The sequence below is a fragment of the Cetorhinus maximus genome, chromosome 15 (assembly GCF_964194155.1).
Source record: "Cetorhinus maximus chromosome 15, sCetMax3.hap1.1, whole genome shotgun sequence".
NCBI classification, from domain to species: Eukaryota; Metazoa; Chordata; class Chondrichthyes; order Lamniformes; family Cetorhinidae; genus Cetorhinus; species Cetorhinus maximus.
In genome coordinates, this window is record NC_135893.1 from 72,034,085 (window position 1) to 72,048,283 (window position 14,199).

General features: G+C 42.6%; 1 protein-coding gene across 8 annotated transcripts in view; it reads right to left on the minus strand.

Moving 5' to 3' along the window:
* Positions 1-14,199, minus strand: part of tnrc18 (trinucleotide repeat containing 18) — a 158,922-nt gene that overhangs the window by 49,644 nt on the left and 95,079 nt on the right. For 7 of the 8 annotated variants that reach the window (XM_078558628.1, XM_078558626.1, XM_078558623.1 and 4 more), the window contains 7 exons: positions 12,537-12,715; positions 9,912-10,326; positions 7,816-8,775; positions 4,644-4,840; positions 3,470-3,606; positions 2,887-3,015; positions 2,273-2,447 (listed from right to left, as the gene is read on the minus strand). In XM_078558628.1, coding sequence (XP_078414754.1) covers positions 2,273-2,447; positions 2,887-3,015; positions 3,470-3,606; positions 4,644-4,840; positions 7,816-8,775; positions 9,912-10,326; positions 12,537-12,715 — 2,192 coding nt within the window. The remainder of the gene's footprint in view (positions 1-2,272; positions 2,448-2,886; positions 3,016-3,469; positions 3,607-4,643; positions 4,841-7,815; positions 8,776-9,911; positions 10,327-12,536; positions 12,716-14,199) is intronic. The other variant, XM_078558627.1, reaches the window with a different exon arrangement.

A 14,199-nucleotide genomic window follows, 5' to 3' on the forward strand; every position in this document is an offset into this window, starting at 1 on the left:
AGTTTCACACCTTGTAAAAAATATTCTTCTTTTTTATTCTTATGAGTAACCTCACATTTGTCCACATTATACTCCATCTGCCATCTTGTTGCTCACTCACTTAACCTGTTTATATATCTTTCCAGGCTTTTTGCGTCCTCCTCACAGCTTACCTTTCCATTTAGTTTTGTATTGCCAGCAAATTTAGATATATTACTCTCTCTCTCTTCATCTAAGTCATTAATATAGATTGTAAATAGGTGAGGCCCCAGAATGCCCTTGTGGCACTATTCACTGCCTGACAACTTGAAAATGCTCCATGTATCCCTACTCTCTGCTTCCTGCCTGTTAACCAATCCACTATCCATGCTAATATATCACCCCTAGCTCCGTGAACCCTTATCTTGTATCTTAATCTGTTGTGTGGCACCTTATCGAATATCTTGGAAACCCAGGTATACGACATCTGGTGGTTCCCCTTTCTCTAACCTACTAGTTACATCGTTAAAAACTCTTAATAAATTTGTCAAACAGGATTTCCATTTCATAAAAACGAGTTGACTTGTTCTTGCTTTACAAAGTGCATTGTTAAGATTTCCTTAATACTAGATTCCAGCACTTTCCTGATGACTGATGTAAGGCTAACTGGCTTGTGGTTCATGTTTTCTCTCTCTCTCCTTTCCTGGATAGTGGTATTACATTTGCTAACTTCCAATCTGCTGGAACTGCTCCAGAAACTAGGAAAGTTTGGAAAATCATAGCTAACGCATTTGCAGTTTCTGCAGCTATCTCACTTAGAATCCTAGGGTGTAAGCCATCAGGTCCTGGGGATTTGTTGGATTTTAGTCCCTTAAGTTTCTCCAATACTTTTTGTCTGCTGATATTAATTACTTTAATTTCATCACTCTCAATAGCCCCTAGGTTACCCTCTATTTCTGATTTTAACATATGCGTTTCTTCCTTGGCATTTTGGATTAGCTGCCACAATGGGTTAATGTCCACTTTTACTTGTAAATATGTCCAATCAGAACAATGGAAAATGATCTATGCTGTTTTTTCACCTGCCCATTGACTGTCTATAATTACATAGACTCTCAGACAACCACTACTCTTAAACCTTTTCACATTCCCTGGAAGGAACTGTTGACATGAACGGTTGATTTAGAAAAAAGCATCAACTGACTAACACAAGGCCAGAACATTTCTTTAGTTTGTTATTGCTAACAAAATCATAAATGCATTCTTTATACTCACATTCACCATTTTACTACAAATACCAGAAGGACAAACAGCAATCATTGGAAACACATCACAAGGTACTTTCATACATTGAAGGAACGTCATTCTAAATAACACAGCAAATAGCAACAGAAAACTGGAAGTTTCATTAACTGACATTCTACGGATTCAAGTAATCTCACTTGTGTGACCTCATTGACTGGTACAGGCCTTCTAATCTGAGAAAATCATGTAGGGGAGTGAGGGGCGACAGGAAACAGAAATCACTACTAATCACCTATAATCCCAAATATGATAGAAGAAGTTATCTGAGCAGTTATTTTGGTTGCTTCTTGTTGCTCTTGATGTTAATTTGTTGAAGCTGATGGAGGCAATCTGAGGGCAGACATTTTGAAGATCGTTTTACCATTGGCTGATGGTGCAATGGCCAACATTGAATTAGCTGCCTGTTATACATTGACTTCAAAAGAAAGGAAAATCATGAGGTGAATGGCCAATTTGATTGTGTCTGTTTACATTATCACCACAAGTTAAAATGACCCCCTTTGAGTAGAAATGTATCCTTTGACCTGATGATGTTCAGATTACTAAAATAATGAATAGAAATGATGAATTATTGTGAGATTAATGATGTCAATGGGGACAGCTTAATGCAACAACATCATTTTGAGGAGAGGTTCATGTGTGGATGGACCCCTGATCTGATGTTCTTAAAAAAATATATTTCGGAAAATATATGATTGACAGGAGTCTTCCATTTTCTGTCTGGATCTGCATTCAAAGGGGTCCCACCAAAAACACACACTCCCAACCAGTTCTAATCAGTTGAACCTGAAGGGCGTACAGATAATTTAGTAATTTTAATAACCTTATGAATCCAGCGGCACTGTCAGCCAAGCGACCCACGTTATAAGAATGAGATTTAATGAATTATTGTTGTAATACTTGGCTTGCAAGACTCGGAAAGAGTTCAGTAACAGTTAATCAGACTTAAGGGGAGGTCATCAGGACGACCGAGGGCATTTCTGAAGAAGCCTCGTATCCATTAACTCACCTCATGTGAAAAGCTAGAAGATGCATCTTGCTCGTCCCACATTCGACTTCTCCCTTTCACTTTCAGGCTCATGCTTTCCATCTCATCATCTTCATCCTGGTTCAGTGTCCTCACTTTCTTTCTCGCCCCCTCGCCCATCTCCATCTCGTCTGACAGCAAGAAACCTTTCCCGTGCCTGGTGATCGAAAGGCAGGAGTCAAAAGCCGACTTGAGTGCATGCCATAAAATTGTGGAAAAGAAAGAACCTTCTGGAGCTGGCACGCCATTTAACAGAAGATATAAACAAAACAAACCTGAGTGGAGAGATTTTGAAGACTGGTCCTGAGTTCCCTAAGACTCAAACAGTTAGTTGAGTGTTGGCTTCCAGCTCACTTCCCTACCTTGCTTGGCCCCTCCCCCTATATCAAACTGATAATTCTTTACAGAAAGTGGTTTGATTACTAGAAGTGATCAGTTGCTATGAAAAGGTGTTGGGTGTTGATGTATATGTGGGGGAGGGGGCGATCGGCTGTATCCCTCCCGGTCTACATAGGCTGCCTGGTGCTCACTCAGATAACACTGGCCAAGTTGCAGCTAATCAATAATGAACCATTTCTCTCCACGCATTAACTTACTTCCCACTCTTGCTGTCACTTCGCCCTCTATCAACATGCGGTGACGGAGCGCTTGAGCCATGCTTTCTCTTTCGCGGCCTTCCAGGTCCTCTCCGCGACAAACTCCTACTTTTCTCATCCCGTTTTTCTCTACGGAGATACAATATGGATTATTTTAAATGTGATTTAGCAACTAAACTTGTGAGTAGTAGAGAACTTTTGATAGGCCTAGCCTTAATTAAGTGCATCAATGTGATCCCTATCCCCATTTACATAAAGTACGGTAACTGTCCTAACGGGGCTCTTGGTGGATCCTTGCCCAGAGCAGATTGACTGAGCTAACATGATTTTGACAGTGTTAATTTGCACGTTAATTATTGTTTCAGGAAGGATGGTTTAAGGTTGGGGTATGATCTATATTGCTAAACGTTTGTCAATATGCAGCTGTCTTTATTATGACTGAATTGCAGTAGATAATGGTGGTAAGAGCTCTCAGGGTTCGAGATTTATCTTTTAGCTGTGAGGATTGAACAGAATGGCTGTACCAGCTTGCCTCTGATTTGCAGGCCGTTCAATGGGCTGCCTTTGAAGCTAAGTCACTTACTCTGAGTCTCTCCTCTTCTGGAGCTTGGCCAGTTCCCTTTGTTTCTCCTTGTATCTCCTCTGTAGTTCTGCCAACTTCATCCTGTAATCCAACTCCATGGCATCCATCCCCTCAATGGCAGATTTAATGGAGAACATCTAAGTTTGAAAGCACATTGCTTCAGAGAAAGTCTTGAAAGAAACCAGCAGGACATAACTGTTTGAAGTGGAATTCATTCTCACTGTCTTCATAGATTAAAAATGATATGGCCCCGAAAGATATTTTTAAACTTCTCTCCCCAATCAAAAACTTTATAATGTAATTAGGTCAAAGATTCTTATCCATGTTGACAGTGCATACCTTGTAGTTCAAGAATGCAACAGCCAGTGGTTTAAATTACAGGTGGGCTCCTCAGCCCGTCTCCACCAAATAATGTTAACTTCCAGTAAATATTACAAAGACTAGTAATATAAAATCTGATCTTTTTATGAAAACAGAAGTAAGTTCTGTAGCATACATGCGCATTTTGCTGTTCTATGTGATTTAGACAAATATAAATCCAAAAAGCATCTTCTATTTACCAGTAGAAACTGACTGCCCCTCTTACATTATTAAAGTGCAGTATTTAAATTAAACATTTTAAGTAATGTAAGCCCTGTGCCTTTGCCTGTGGCAAGAGGTGGCAGCCGTGCCTTAGTGCCAAAGACTCTTGTCTTTGAGTTAGAAGTCAACAGGTTCAAGTCCCACTCCAGGCACTTAATCATGAATCCAGATTGATTCTTGGGTGCAGTATTGAGTGAGTGCTGCGCTGTCAGAAATGCCGGCTTTCAAGTGAAATGTTAAATAAAGATCCTATCTGCTTTCTCAGGCTAAGGATCCCACATCACTTATTTCAAAGAGGATTTGTCCTGGCAAATACTGATCCCTCAACCAACAAACAAAATAGATTATTTGGTCATGATCATATTGCTGTTTGTGGGAGCTTGCTGTGTGCAAACTGGCAAATGTGTCCCCGATGTTGTAATGATTTCTACGTTATAACAATTTTGCAGTCTATACTGGCTGTGTCATGAGTTGTGAAACATGCTGTGTAAATGCAACTTTTTTTTCTTTCTATAATCTTGGAAGGACAATTGTATTTTTTTTAATGAACAATAACAATGCAGCTCTTGTCTTTAATTTTAAATCCACTCACAGGCTCATCCTTCTTTTGCATCCAGCTGTATCTCTTGTTTGGATTTAGCTCACGGGGAAGCCTGATGGTCACTGCCTCGCTCTTTGTATCTTCAAGAGCTTCAGTGCTAATCGAAGGCATGGAATCCATCATCAGTGCTTGGGTGCTGGCAACAAGGAGGCTTTCTAAATCCAGGTGGGCCCCTCCTCCTTCCAGCCCTTCAAAAAAAATGGAGTTTTTTTTTAAAGGTTTCTTCTTCCCGAATTACAGTCTCATTATAAATTTAAAAAGAATACACATTTATCTTTTACAATCAGTATGGTGTGTAATGGCTATGTTACTGAACATGTAGTCCAGAGGTCTGGGCTAATAGTCCAGAGATTGTGAGTTGAAATCCTACCATGGCAGTTTGTGAATTTGGCTTCGGTTTAAAAATAATCTTTAAATTAAAAGCTGATACAGTATCAGTATAAAGATACCATGGAGCTGTTGGATCATCGTTAAAAAAAACTACTGGTTCATTGATTAGCCTTAGGGAAGCAATGTGCTGTCCTTACCTGATTGGACTCAAATGACTCTAGACCCACAGCAATGAGGTTGACTCTTAACTGCCCTCTTACGAGGGGACTGTGGCATTGTGGTAATGTCACTGGACTAGTATTCCAGAGGCCCAGGGGACATGGGTTCAAATCCCACCATGGCAGCTGGTGGAATCGGGAAATTGAAAGCTAGTCTCAGTAACTATCAATCGATTGTTGTAAAAACCCACCTGGTTCACTAGTGCCCTTTAGGGAAGGAAATCTGCTGTCCTTACCCAGTCTGGCCCACATGTGATTCCAGACCCATGGCAATGTGGTTGTCCTAGCAAGCCATTCAGTTCAAGGGCAATTAGGGATGGGTAACAAATGCTGGTCTTGCCAGCAATGCCCACATCATGTGAAAGAATAAATTAAGTGGACTAGCAAGCCACTCAGTTGTATCAAACTCATGGCAACCATAAACAGGTTATGGGCAATAAATGTCAACCAAAGCCAGTGATGCTTACAACCCAAAAATAAATTAGATAAACCCTCAGTCAAGTGGAAATGTTAACATCATTAATTTATGGTGGGGATCTAAAATAGCACACGGTTGGTACTGAGTTTATAACTCCGAATGCTGTTCAGTGATATAGGATTTTCTTTCTGGCCTCATTGCTCAAACCAGACCCTCCTCTCATGAACCAGTCACACAAGTGGGCCTTCGGGCCACCCGAAATCCGATAAAGCTAAATTCTATCAAGTGATGGTCATGCCCGAATGCTCATTCTTCCAGTGGCATTTGAGTGTTTCGCAACCTGACACAATTGGTATGCATCCAGCTTTTCAATCTCTCCCTGTCTATTCTAAAGAAACATTAACTGTACACTTGACAACAGTAAACAGGTCCATGACGCCGCAAATACCATTTTATGAGCGTGTGACCATACATCAACTATCAGAGATTTATTTGAAAGAGCTCCTTTGACACTCCAATTTATTCAAAATTCTCCTGGCATCTCATGAGGAATCAAATCAGTGTAAAAGGACACTTAGGTAGAAGACAAAATGTTCATTTGGAATAAGAATTTTTAAGCTTACTAATCATCTGCGAATGATGGTGTTTAGAAAGGGGACAGCGGGAGGAAAAGCAATGGGAAATTTGAAAGAACAAAAGTAATTATCCCTTTCTCACAACCGTTGTGTGATTTTTTTTAGGAGTGGCCCCTCACTTTGGGCAAGGCTCTTTAATCCTGGAATATTAACCCTAGCAATAAGCCTGATGACAATGGCGGAGTCTGTGGGTCCTGCTCCTGTACACCAGTAATACTGTTCTGGATACTGATGAGTTTCCAAAGTGCAATTCACACAATGAGAGGGCATTGCATCAATGAGCCTTAATGAAACAATACAGAAACCTGCTGTGAATACCTGGCAATAAGTATCCATTCATAGGGAGCCACACAGGCCTGCAATCATTTATTTCCTCCGTAAAACTGTCACAAAAATTTCCACAAAGGAACCTGTAGTAAAATGTTTAGTTCTGAAGATCCGCAGAAAGTTCATAATGGGCTTCAAACCTTTGCAACAACAACCTGATGGCCAAACTGTTGTGGTATTGGATGCGTGGATGGAAAAAAAAAAGTTTCTATTTATATTTCTTTTGGCACTTTTTTATGTTAATTAATGCTGGCAATGGATTCTCTTTCCAACTTTTGGCACTCTGTGTCAGAGTCAAGGAGTCCTGGATCAGGTACAGCATTAGCCAGACGCAAAGAACAACTCCCTTATTGGGAATAGTGTGCTTTCATCTCCAACCCAATGGCGCCTCTCCTCAGTGTAACTGCTCTACTTCCTACCATGGCCAACCTTGTGGTTTCTCTCAAACTGCCAATTAAAGCTGAGGATAGAGGACCAAACACAGGACGATTTTAGTTGAGACTGGCCTTTCACATTTGCTTAAGAGGCTTATAGTCAACACAAAGGGAGAAGCTGTTCAACCTAGGATTCAATCTTTCAACTTAGATTTTAACTTACTATTGCTGAGTGCTATTGAAATTAGGTCAAAGGTAAACATTTCTATCACAATTGATTAGATTTTGCTTTGTAGGATGGAAATGGCTCTTGTGTGTAGAATATTTTTGATTGCAAGTGGCTTTTGATCGTACAAAGGTTGACCTTAAATGGGGTCCTTTGTATTCTTGTTGCAAGATTCTGTTTTGTATCATTTTCAGTTGGAATCCTGATTCAAAGCTTTTAACATTTTGACTCTAGAACCTGGCTTCTAGTTCAGCTTACACAGAGGTGACAAAGTCTCCCAAGTTTATTGGCTGGGAGAGGTTGTACGAAATGTGAGTTTATGCAGTTTCCAGTGTGGCATTAGATTGTCTATTGTACTGTAAAAAAAGTACAGTATGGCCAGTGCAAGAAATGGCAATGATCACATTACCACAACGGTGGGAGCGGAGAGAGGTATCTGCTGAGATCAGGGCTAAGGCAATGTTGTTGAGGCAAAGTAGAGGGATGCTTAAACAGCAGTTAGTTGTTCTATGCCTGACCTGAGAGTGCTAATCATGTTCTGTTACCCAACGCTGACATCCCCAGGTACCTGGATGAGTGGAAATTCCCCGTGGACAGGGATGGAAGACGTAAAAAAAAAAGCAAAGCTTACTTACGTTTATTGATCTCACTTGATCTACGCCGTTCCAGTTCAAGTTCAGCGATCTCACTCAGCAACGCAATGCCAATAAGGGAAGAACTGTCAGCCGCAATGAAGTCAGCAGGCATTGTGAGAACACTAGACATGGTTGTCTCAATTGGTAAGGAACATGCTTGGGGAAGCTCAACAGCAGCCACCAGAGCATTCATTCCAGCCATTGGATCATCAAGTTTTATTTCTGGTGCATGATTATCAGGAATCTGAAAACACAACAATTCCCTTTTCAGCTCAAACTGCTCCACAATAGGCTCTGTCGTATTTGAAGGTGCGGTGTGTACTGTATCTTCGACGGTGCTCTCAATGTCCGCTTTCTCGGTTTTAAAATAATGATCATTATGTTCTGGCGATTCCTCCGCTTTTGAACTATCCACTTCCGAATGTGTCAGAGTGCTTTGATAGTCACCAAGAGGAGAGCTGGCCGGCATTTGTTGCAGCTCAGTTTTGGCCTCCACCTCAGGAGTGCAAGCTATTGTCTGGTAAGGTGATTGGCAGCTTTGGTGGTCTTCTTGGCTCTCTAAGTTAGGTGATGCTTTGTGTTCTGTGGTCAGGTCAGTTGGCTCATTGTTCATTTCTCCAACAAATGGTATGGGTTTGCTTTGAACCTCGAGGTGTCGATCACATAGGGTCTTGTTGTCCTCAAGATCAATCAGGTCTTCACATTGAACTTTGATCTCAATTGACTCTGTGCCTAGGCTGGGGCGCAAGTCCTCTTGCACTGCTGGGGGATGCAAGTGTATTGGCTTGACATCAGGTGAGGACGGAGCAATGGAACAGGGCATGGGCTCGGAGGACTCTGGCAGTGGTACATCTGGTGCCAAACCATCAGCATCAGATGCAGCAGTGGGCTGCAGGAGGTAGGGGTAATGGCTGCCAAAAGAGGTCGGGAGGGACCGATAAGAATATCCTTGAGTAATCTCTATAAAATACAGAAAAAAATAAGAGTTATCTTACAAGCGAAACAAATTGCCAAGTGAGATAAATGCTGGTTTCTCTGGTAGAAGTGCCAAAGACGCAGGTGGGCTACATCCCAAACAAAAAGCATATTTTATATATGCAAACATATAAGTGCGCTATATATCCTAAAGCTGATTACAACACATTAATGATCTTATATAGAAAGCTGTGCACTAAAATTCTACAAACACAACTGAATAACCCTATAAGAAAAGGTTGATCTTAAAACACTTTCCCCTATTTTTATTTTAGAACATTTATCATGTCAGACAGGACCAGATGCTAATTGCAATCACATCTGGTTTCCATGATGACCAATTACAAAGCCTAATGCAGCAAAAAGAATTTAGATCCTTAGCAAATTGGAAAGGCAACAACCTTTTTGACCTATGCATTCTAATGGAGGCTCAGAAGTGAAGAACAAGGTCTAAGACATGTATTGGGCAATGTCAACTGAACCAAAGACAATTTAATGCAATATTCGCATTAGCTTCACAAGGAGCTGCTGGCTGCTGTCCAGGCTAGTTGGGCGCCATCTTCTGATGCCAACCTATCCAGACAAAGACATGAGTATCTGTAGGAGGAGGCGGTAGCATAGTGGTATTATCACTGGACTAGAGTCACTGGACTAGTATCCCAGCGAACCAGGGTAATGCTCCGGAGATCCGGAATCAAATCCCACCATGGCAGATGGTGAAATTTGAAAAAGTCTGATGATGACTGTTGCTGATTGTTATAAAGACCCACTAATGCCCTTTAGGGAAGGAAATACATGTTGGCTCTTAAATGCCCTCTGAACAAGGGCAATTAGGGATGGGCAATAAATGCCAGCCTAGCCAGCAATGCCCACATCCCATGGGAATGGGAAGAACATTAGTGAGGAGGAGGTCTCAAGCAGAAGCAAGGTTAGGTATTGTGTGGATGCCAACATGTCCCTGGCCAGAAGTTTAGAAACTTGTAGAGACTACGCAGCTGTAGAGGGTCGGACTGATATCCAAGCTTTGGAGTGGCCTGGTTCATATGGAGATTTCGTCATCTCCATATTTCACTGGTACTGTACATGACGGCAAATCTCAACAATGAAGTGCAACTCCTTACCGGGAAACAAGGCTTGAAAAGGAGCAGAGGCATCTTTCTCCAAGTCTTTCTTCTCAGGCTCTTCGGATACTTCCACTTTCTGGGGCAGAGCTGGGGCCGGAGGTGGTGAACCATGTGGAGGGCTGGGCGGATGGGATGCTGGAGACGGTGAATGATAAGGTCGTGGGGGCAATGGATCCCCCATCTCGGCTCTCACATCAGACTTCAGTTTTAATCTGGGAGATGAGGTATGCGATGAAGGAGGTGGGGTACCTGTCTTGTGATAGGATGTGGATGGCACTGGGGAATGCGATGAGTGCCTCTTTTGTAACATTCCTGAAGATGAGGCCACAAGCCCATGTTTGCTTCCCTCAGAGCTTCTCTTGCACACTTTATCTTCCATCTCATTTCTCTGTTCATTTGCTTTCAGTCTTTCCTGGTGTAAAAATGAAATGGCGGCATGTACAGTGAACACTTTTCCCTTTTGCATACAACTGTTCTTACTGCTAAATAAAGAGCTATTTTTAAAAGGGTGTTAGCTATTTTGGACCAGGGCTGGTAAACGGGTAAAGGTTTACCACACAAAATTCTACAATAACCTCATTTACAAGAGGGCAGCAACATTTAGACCCCATGCTGCAAACGCTATAGGGGAGACTTTCCTGGGCTGGTGCCCAGGGCTGCCTGTGTACAGGAAAAATAGGACAATGGACAGGTCAGAGTTTATGCCTGTAAAGTAACCCTCCTGGTTATATGGCATTTGCCATGTCCAGAAAGTCCAGTGTGCCTGGTTTGGAAGATCCAGGCAAACCTCTCCTAGTAAGGGATGTTTGCCAATTGGCAGTGTATTGGTACCAACACTCAACAAATTCCAATCTGCACTATATTAATGCAACTGCTGAAATGACACAGGGAACGTGGTGTGGATCAAGGATATTATAACAAAAACAGCACCAAATGTAAATTATATCCTAAAGAACTGTTGGCATTGTTGATTTTGCAGCTAAAATTATGGAGGACCCACTAAAACAAGTTTCAAGAGGGTTACACAAAGGTGTGCCTGCACCTATATGTGTCAGCTTTAGCTCAGTGGATAGCACCTTCAATTCAGCACCAGGAAGTTAGAGGTTAAAGTTCTACTCCAGTGACTTGAGCACAAAATTGAGGCTGACAATCCAGTGCAGTACTGAGGGAGTGCTGGGCTGTCAGAGGCACTATCCATCAGATGAGAGGTTAAAACAGGCCTACCTGCCTTCTCAGGTGAATGTAAAAAGATGCCACAGCACTAGCAAAGAAGAATAGAGAAGTGCTCACTGGTGTCATGGTCTATGTTTATCACTTAAACAGATTACGTGGTTATTATCACATTATTGTATGTAGGCCTTTGTTGCGCACACATTGTCTGCTACCTTTCCAACACCACAACAGTGACTACGCTTTAAAAATTGGCTATAATGCATTTGGGACAATCTGAGGTTGTGAAAGGTACTATGCATACATATAAATATTAATAAATACAACACCATTTGTGCCAATGCTGCAATTCTGATGCTGTTTTCATCCTCTTTAGCACACTGCCAGCATTTGGAATGCTGTGTGAAACTATTCCAAACTCACTCAGTGCATGAATTTCACAGGTATCTGAGTGCTGTTGATCAGGGGAGAACCAGTTTTCACAGGAGCCCTTCTCAGAGGCTGCGCTCTTGATCTTCCACAGGCCTTGATGGGTTACTTCAATAAAGTAATGACCAATGAGGTTCTACCATCATGCTTCTGGTGACCTGTTTGCTCTACTGCTCTCCGAATCTTATTAAATGATAGGGAACCTTTGGAAAGAACATTGGATCTGCCAACTTCATCTTCCCTTCTGCTCCAATCCTTCACCCACTTTGTTGTGGACCATCGGCAACGTGACCCTTCTGCTCTTCCGATTGTGCATATGGGGAGTGATGTTGTGTATAGGACCGGGCCAGCAGTGACAAATGCTTTGCTTTCCTGCTAGGACATTTGTGAGACCACGCCTCGAATACTGTGTACAGTTTTGGTCTCCTTATTTAAGGAAGGATGTAAATGCATTGGAGGCGGTTCAAAGGAGGTTTACTAGGTTGATACCTGGAATGAGTGGGTTGTTTTATGAGGAAAGGTTGGACAGGCTGAGCTTGTTTCCACTGGAGTTTAGAAGAGTGAGGGGTGACTTGGTTGAAGTATACAAGATCCTGAATGGCCTTGACAAGGTGAATGCCGAAAGGATGTTTCCTCTTGTGGGTGAGTCCAGAACTAGGGGCCACTGTTTTAAAATTAGGGGTCATCCTTTTAGGGCAGAGATGAGGAGAATTTTTTTCTCTCAGGGGGTTGTGCGACTTTGGAACTCTCTGTCTCAGAAGGTGGTGGAGGCGGGGCCATTAAATATTTTTAAGGTGGAGGTAGATAGATTCTTGTGAGGCAAGGGAATCAAAGGTTACCAGGGTTAGATGGGAATATGGAAATCGAAACACAAGAAGATCAGCCATGATCTTATTGAATGGTGGGGCAGGCTGGAGGGGCCGAATGGTCCACTCCTGCTCCTATTTCTAATGTTCTTATAAACAATCTGTCAGCCCAGCTAATCTGATGGTGAAGGAGCGAGAGGTTACTGAGTGAACTTACCACGAGCTGCGCATTGCGTTGGATTTCCATGGCGTGGGCTGCCTGTTGCTGCAGCATGTATAACTCATGCTGCCGGAGGAGCTGCTGGTGAGACAGTAACTGGAGCTGGTGGGCATGCTGCAGGGAGCTTCCTGTCGGTGGGTACATTGAAGGCCACAGAGGCCGTTCCATTAACTCTGCTGCAAAAAATGCACACAGTAATGTCATGACAATGAAGGAAAAAACACCGAATTGCGATTGGAAATACTGGACTTTAAAAATAAAACCTGAGTTTTTTAAAAAAATGCACACGAGCCACTGGTGACTCCCTAAAAGGTAATGGAACCCCACCCTGTTGCCAGACAAGGTACTTCTAAAGACATCCAGAAACTAGTTGCTCCCTCCAGTAGAGACAATGGGACATAATGGGAGATGAGTATCATCTCGTCAAGAAATCCTGTGAGCAATGCCCAGACAGATTTGTGAATTCACTTCCTACTTGGCATATACAAAGGAGGGGTTAAAAGTGAGCTGAAAAGCTGCCCTGGTGTCTGTCTGTTGGTTGGTGTTCTGAGAGCAAATGCTGGAAGTTTGACTCAGAAGTAACAGCCACACACATACTACCCCTGCAAATCGCCATTTTGCAGGTATCCCGATCTGTCTCCCTCTCTACCGAAGTACACACTGCTAGAACCTCAAAACCGCCTGACTATTCATCTACTGGAGTCAACTCTACTGGAACCTCGAAATCGACTATTCGTCTATTGAAGTCAAGAAAGTCTGATCAAATTGGCTCCTTCAAAACCAGAACGATTGGGTCTGGGAAAAAGGTATCCTCGAAAGGGATCCTTTTTAGGTTAAATCTTGTTGTGACCAACAGGGTTGGGGGGAGGGCTGAATAAACACAGGGAGCCAGTTCATCCCTCCTCACCCGGGACATAACAATATGGGGGCTTCCCAGACAGACGATGACAAATTGAAGGGTCTCGCCTGGATCGACAACATTGGGGAACCTGACCTGGGGTTGGGTCGTAACAATGGTCACCATCAGGATAAGAAACAAAAAGCTGCACAAATTGTATATATTTAAGACTTTCAGGTTCTTGAACTATAAGGGAGTCAAGTCATGGGGAGCAGGCAGGAAAGTGGAATTGAAGCCATGATCAGGTCAGCCATGATCTTACTGAATGGCAGAGCAGGCTCGAGGGGCAGTATGGTCTACTGCTGCTCCTCATTCTTATGTTCTTGACAGCTGCACAAATGACAGCAAAGTGAGAAGCTATTAAATGCTTAAACAGTTCATATATCAGTAGAGTGCATGCTTACCCCAAAAATCTGCTCTCAGGATCAGAACTAGAATATAAACTGAATACATTGCTGGCAAGCTGCCTGTTAATTTTCCAGCTCAGCCCACACTACCCATTTGAGTTTTGCTCAGCTGGGTTACATAGAGTGAGCGGGAGAAGACACATTGAACTCTTCAGGTCTCACTGATGAGTCAAGCCATCAGCAACAGCGCTCTTGAGTTAGAATGGATCTGGTCAGCTGTGCGACTCATCACGCTTTGCACAGAGAGTTGACTTGGTTTTGAACCTCCATCACCAAGCATGCCAACTGAGAGCCACTGCAATCCCAAAGATACCACACCTACCTGCAGTGCCCACTCCCCTGTCCCTCCCAAGTT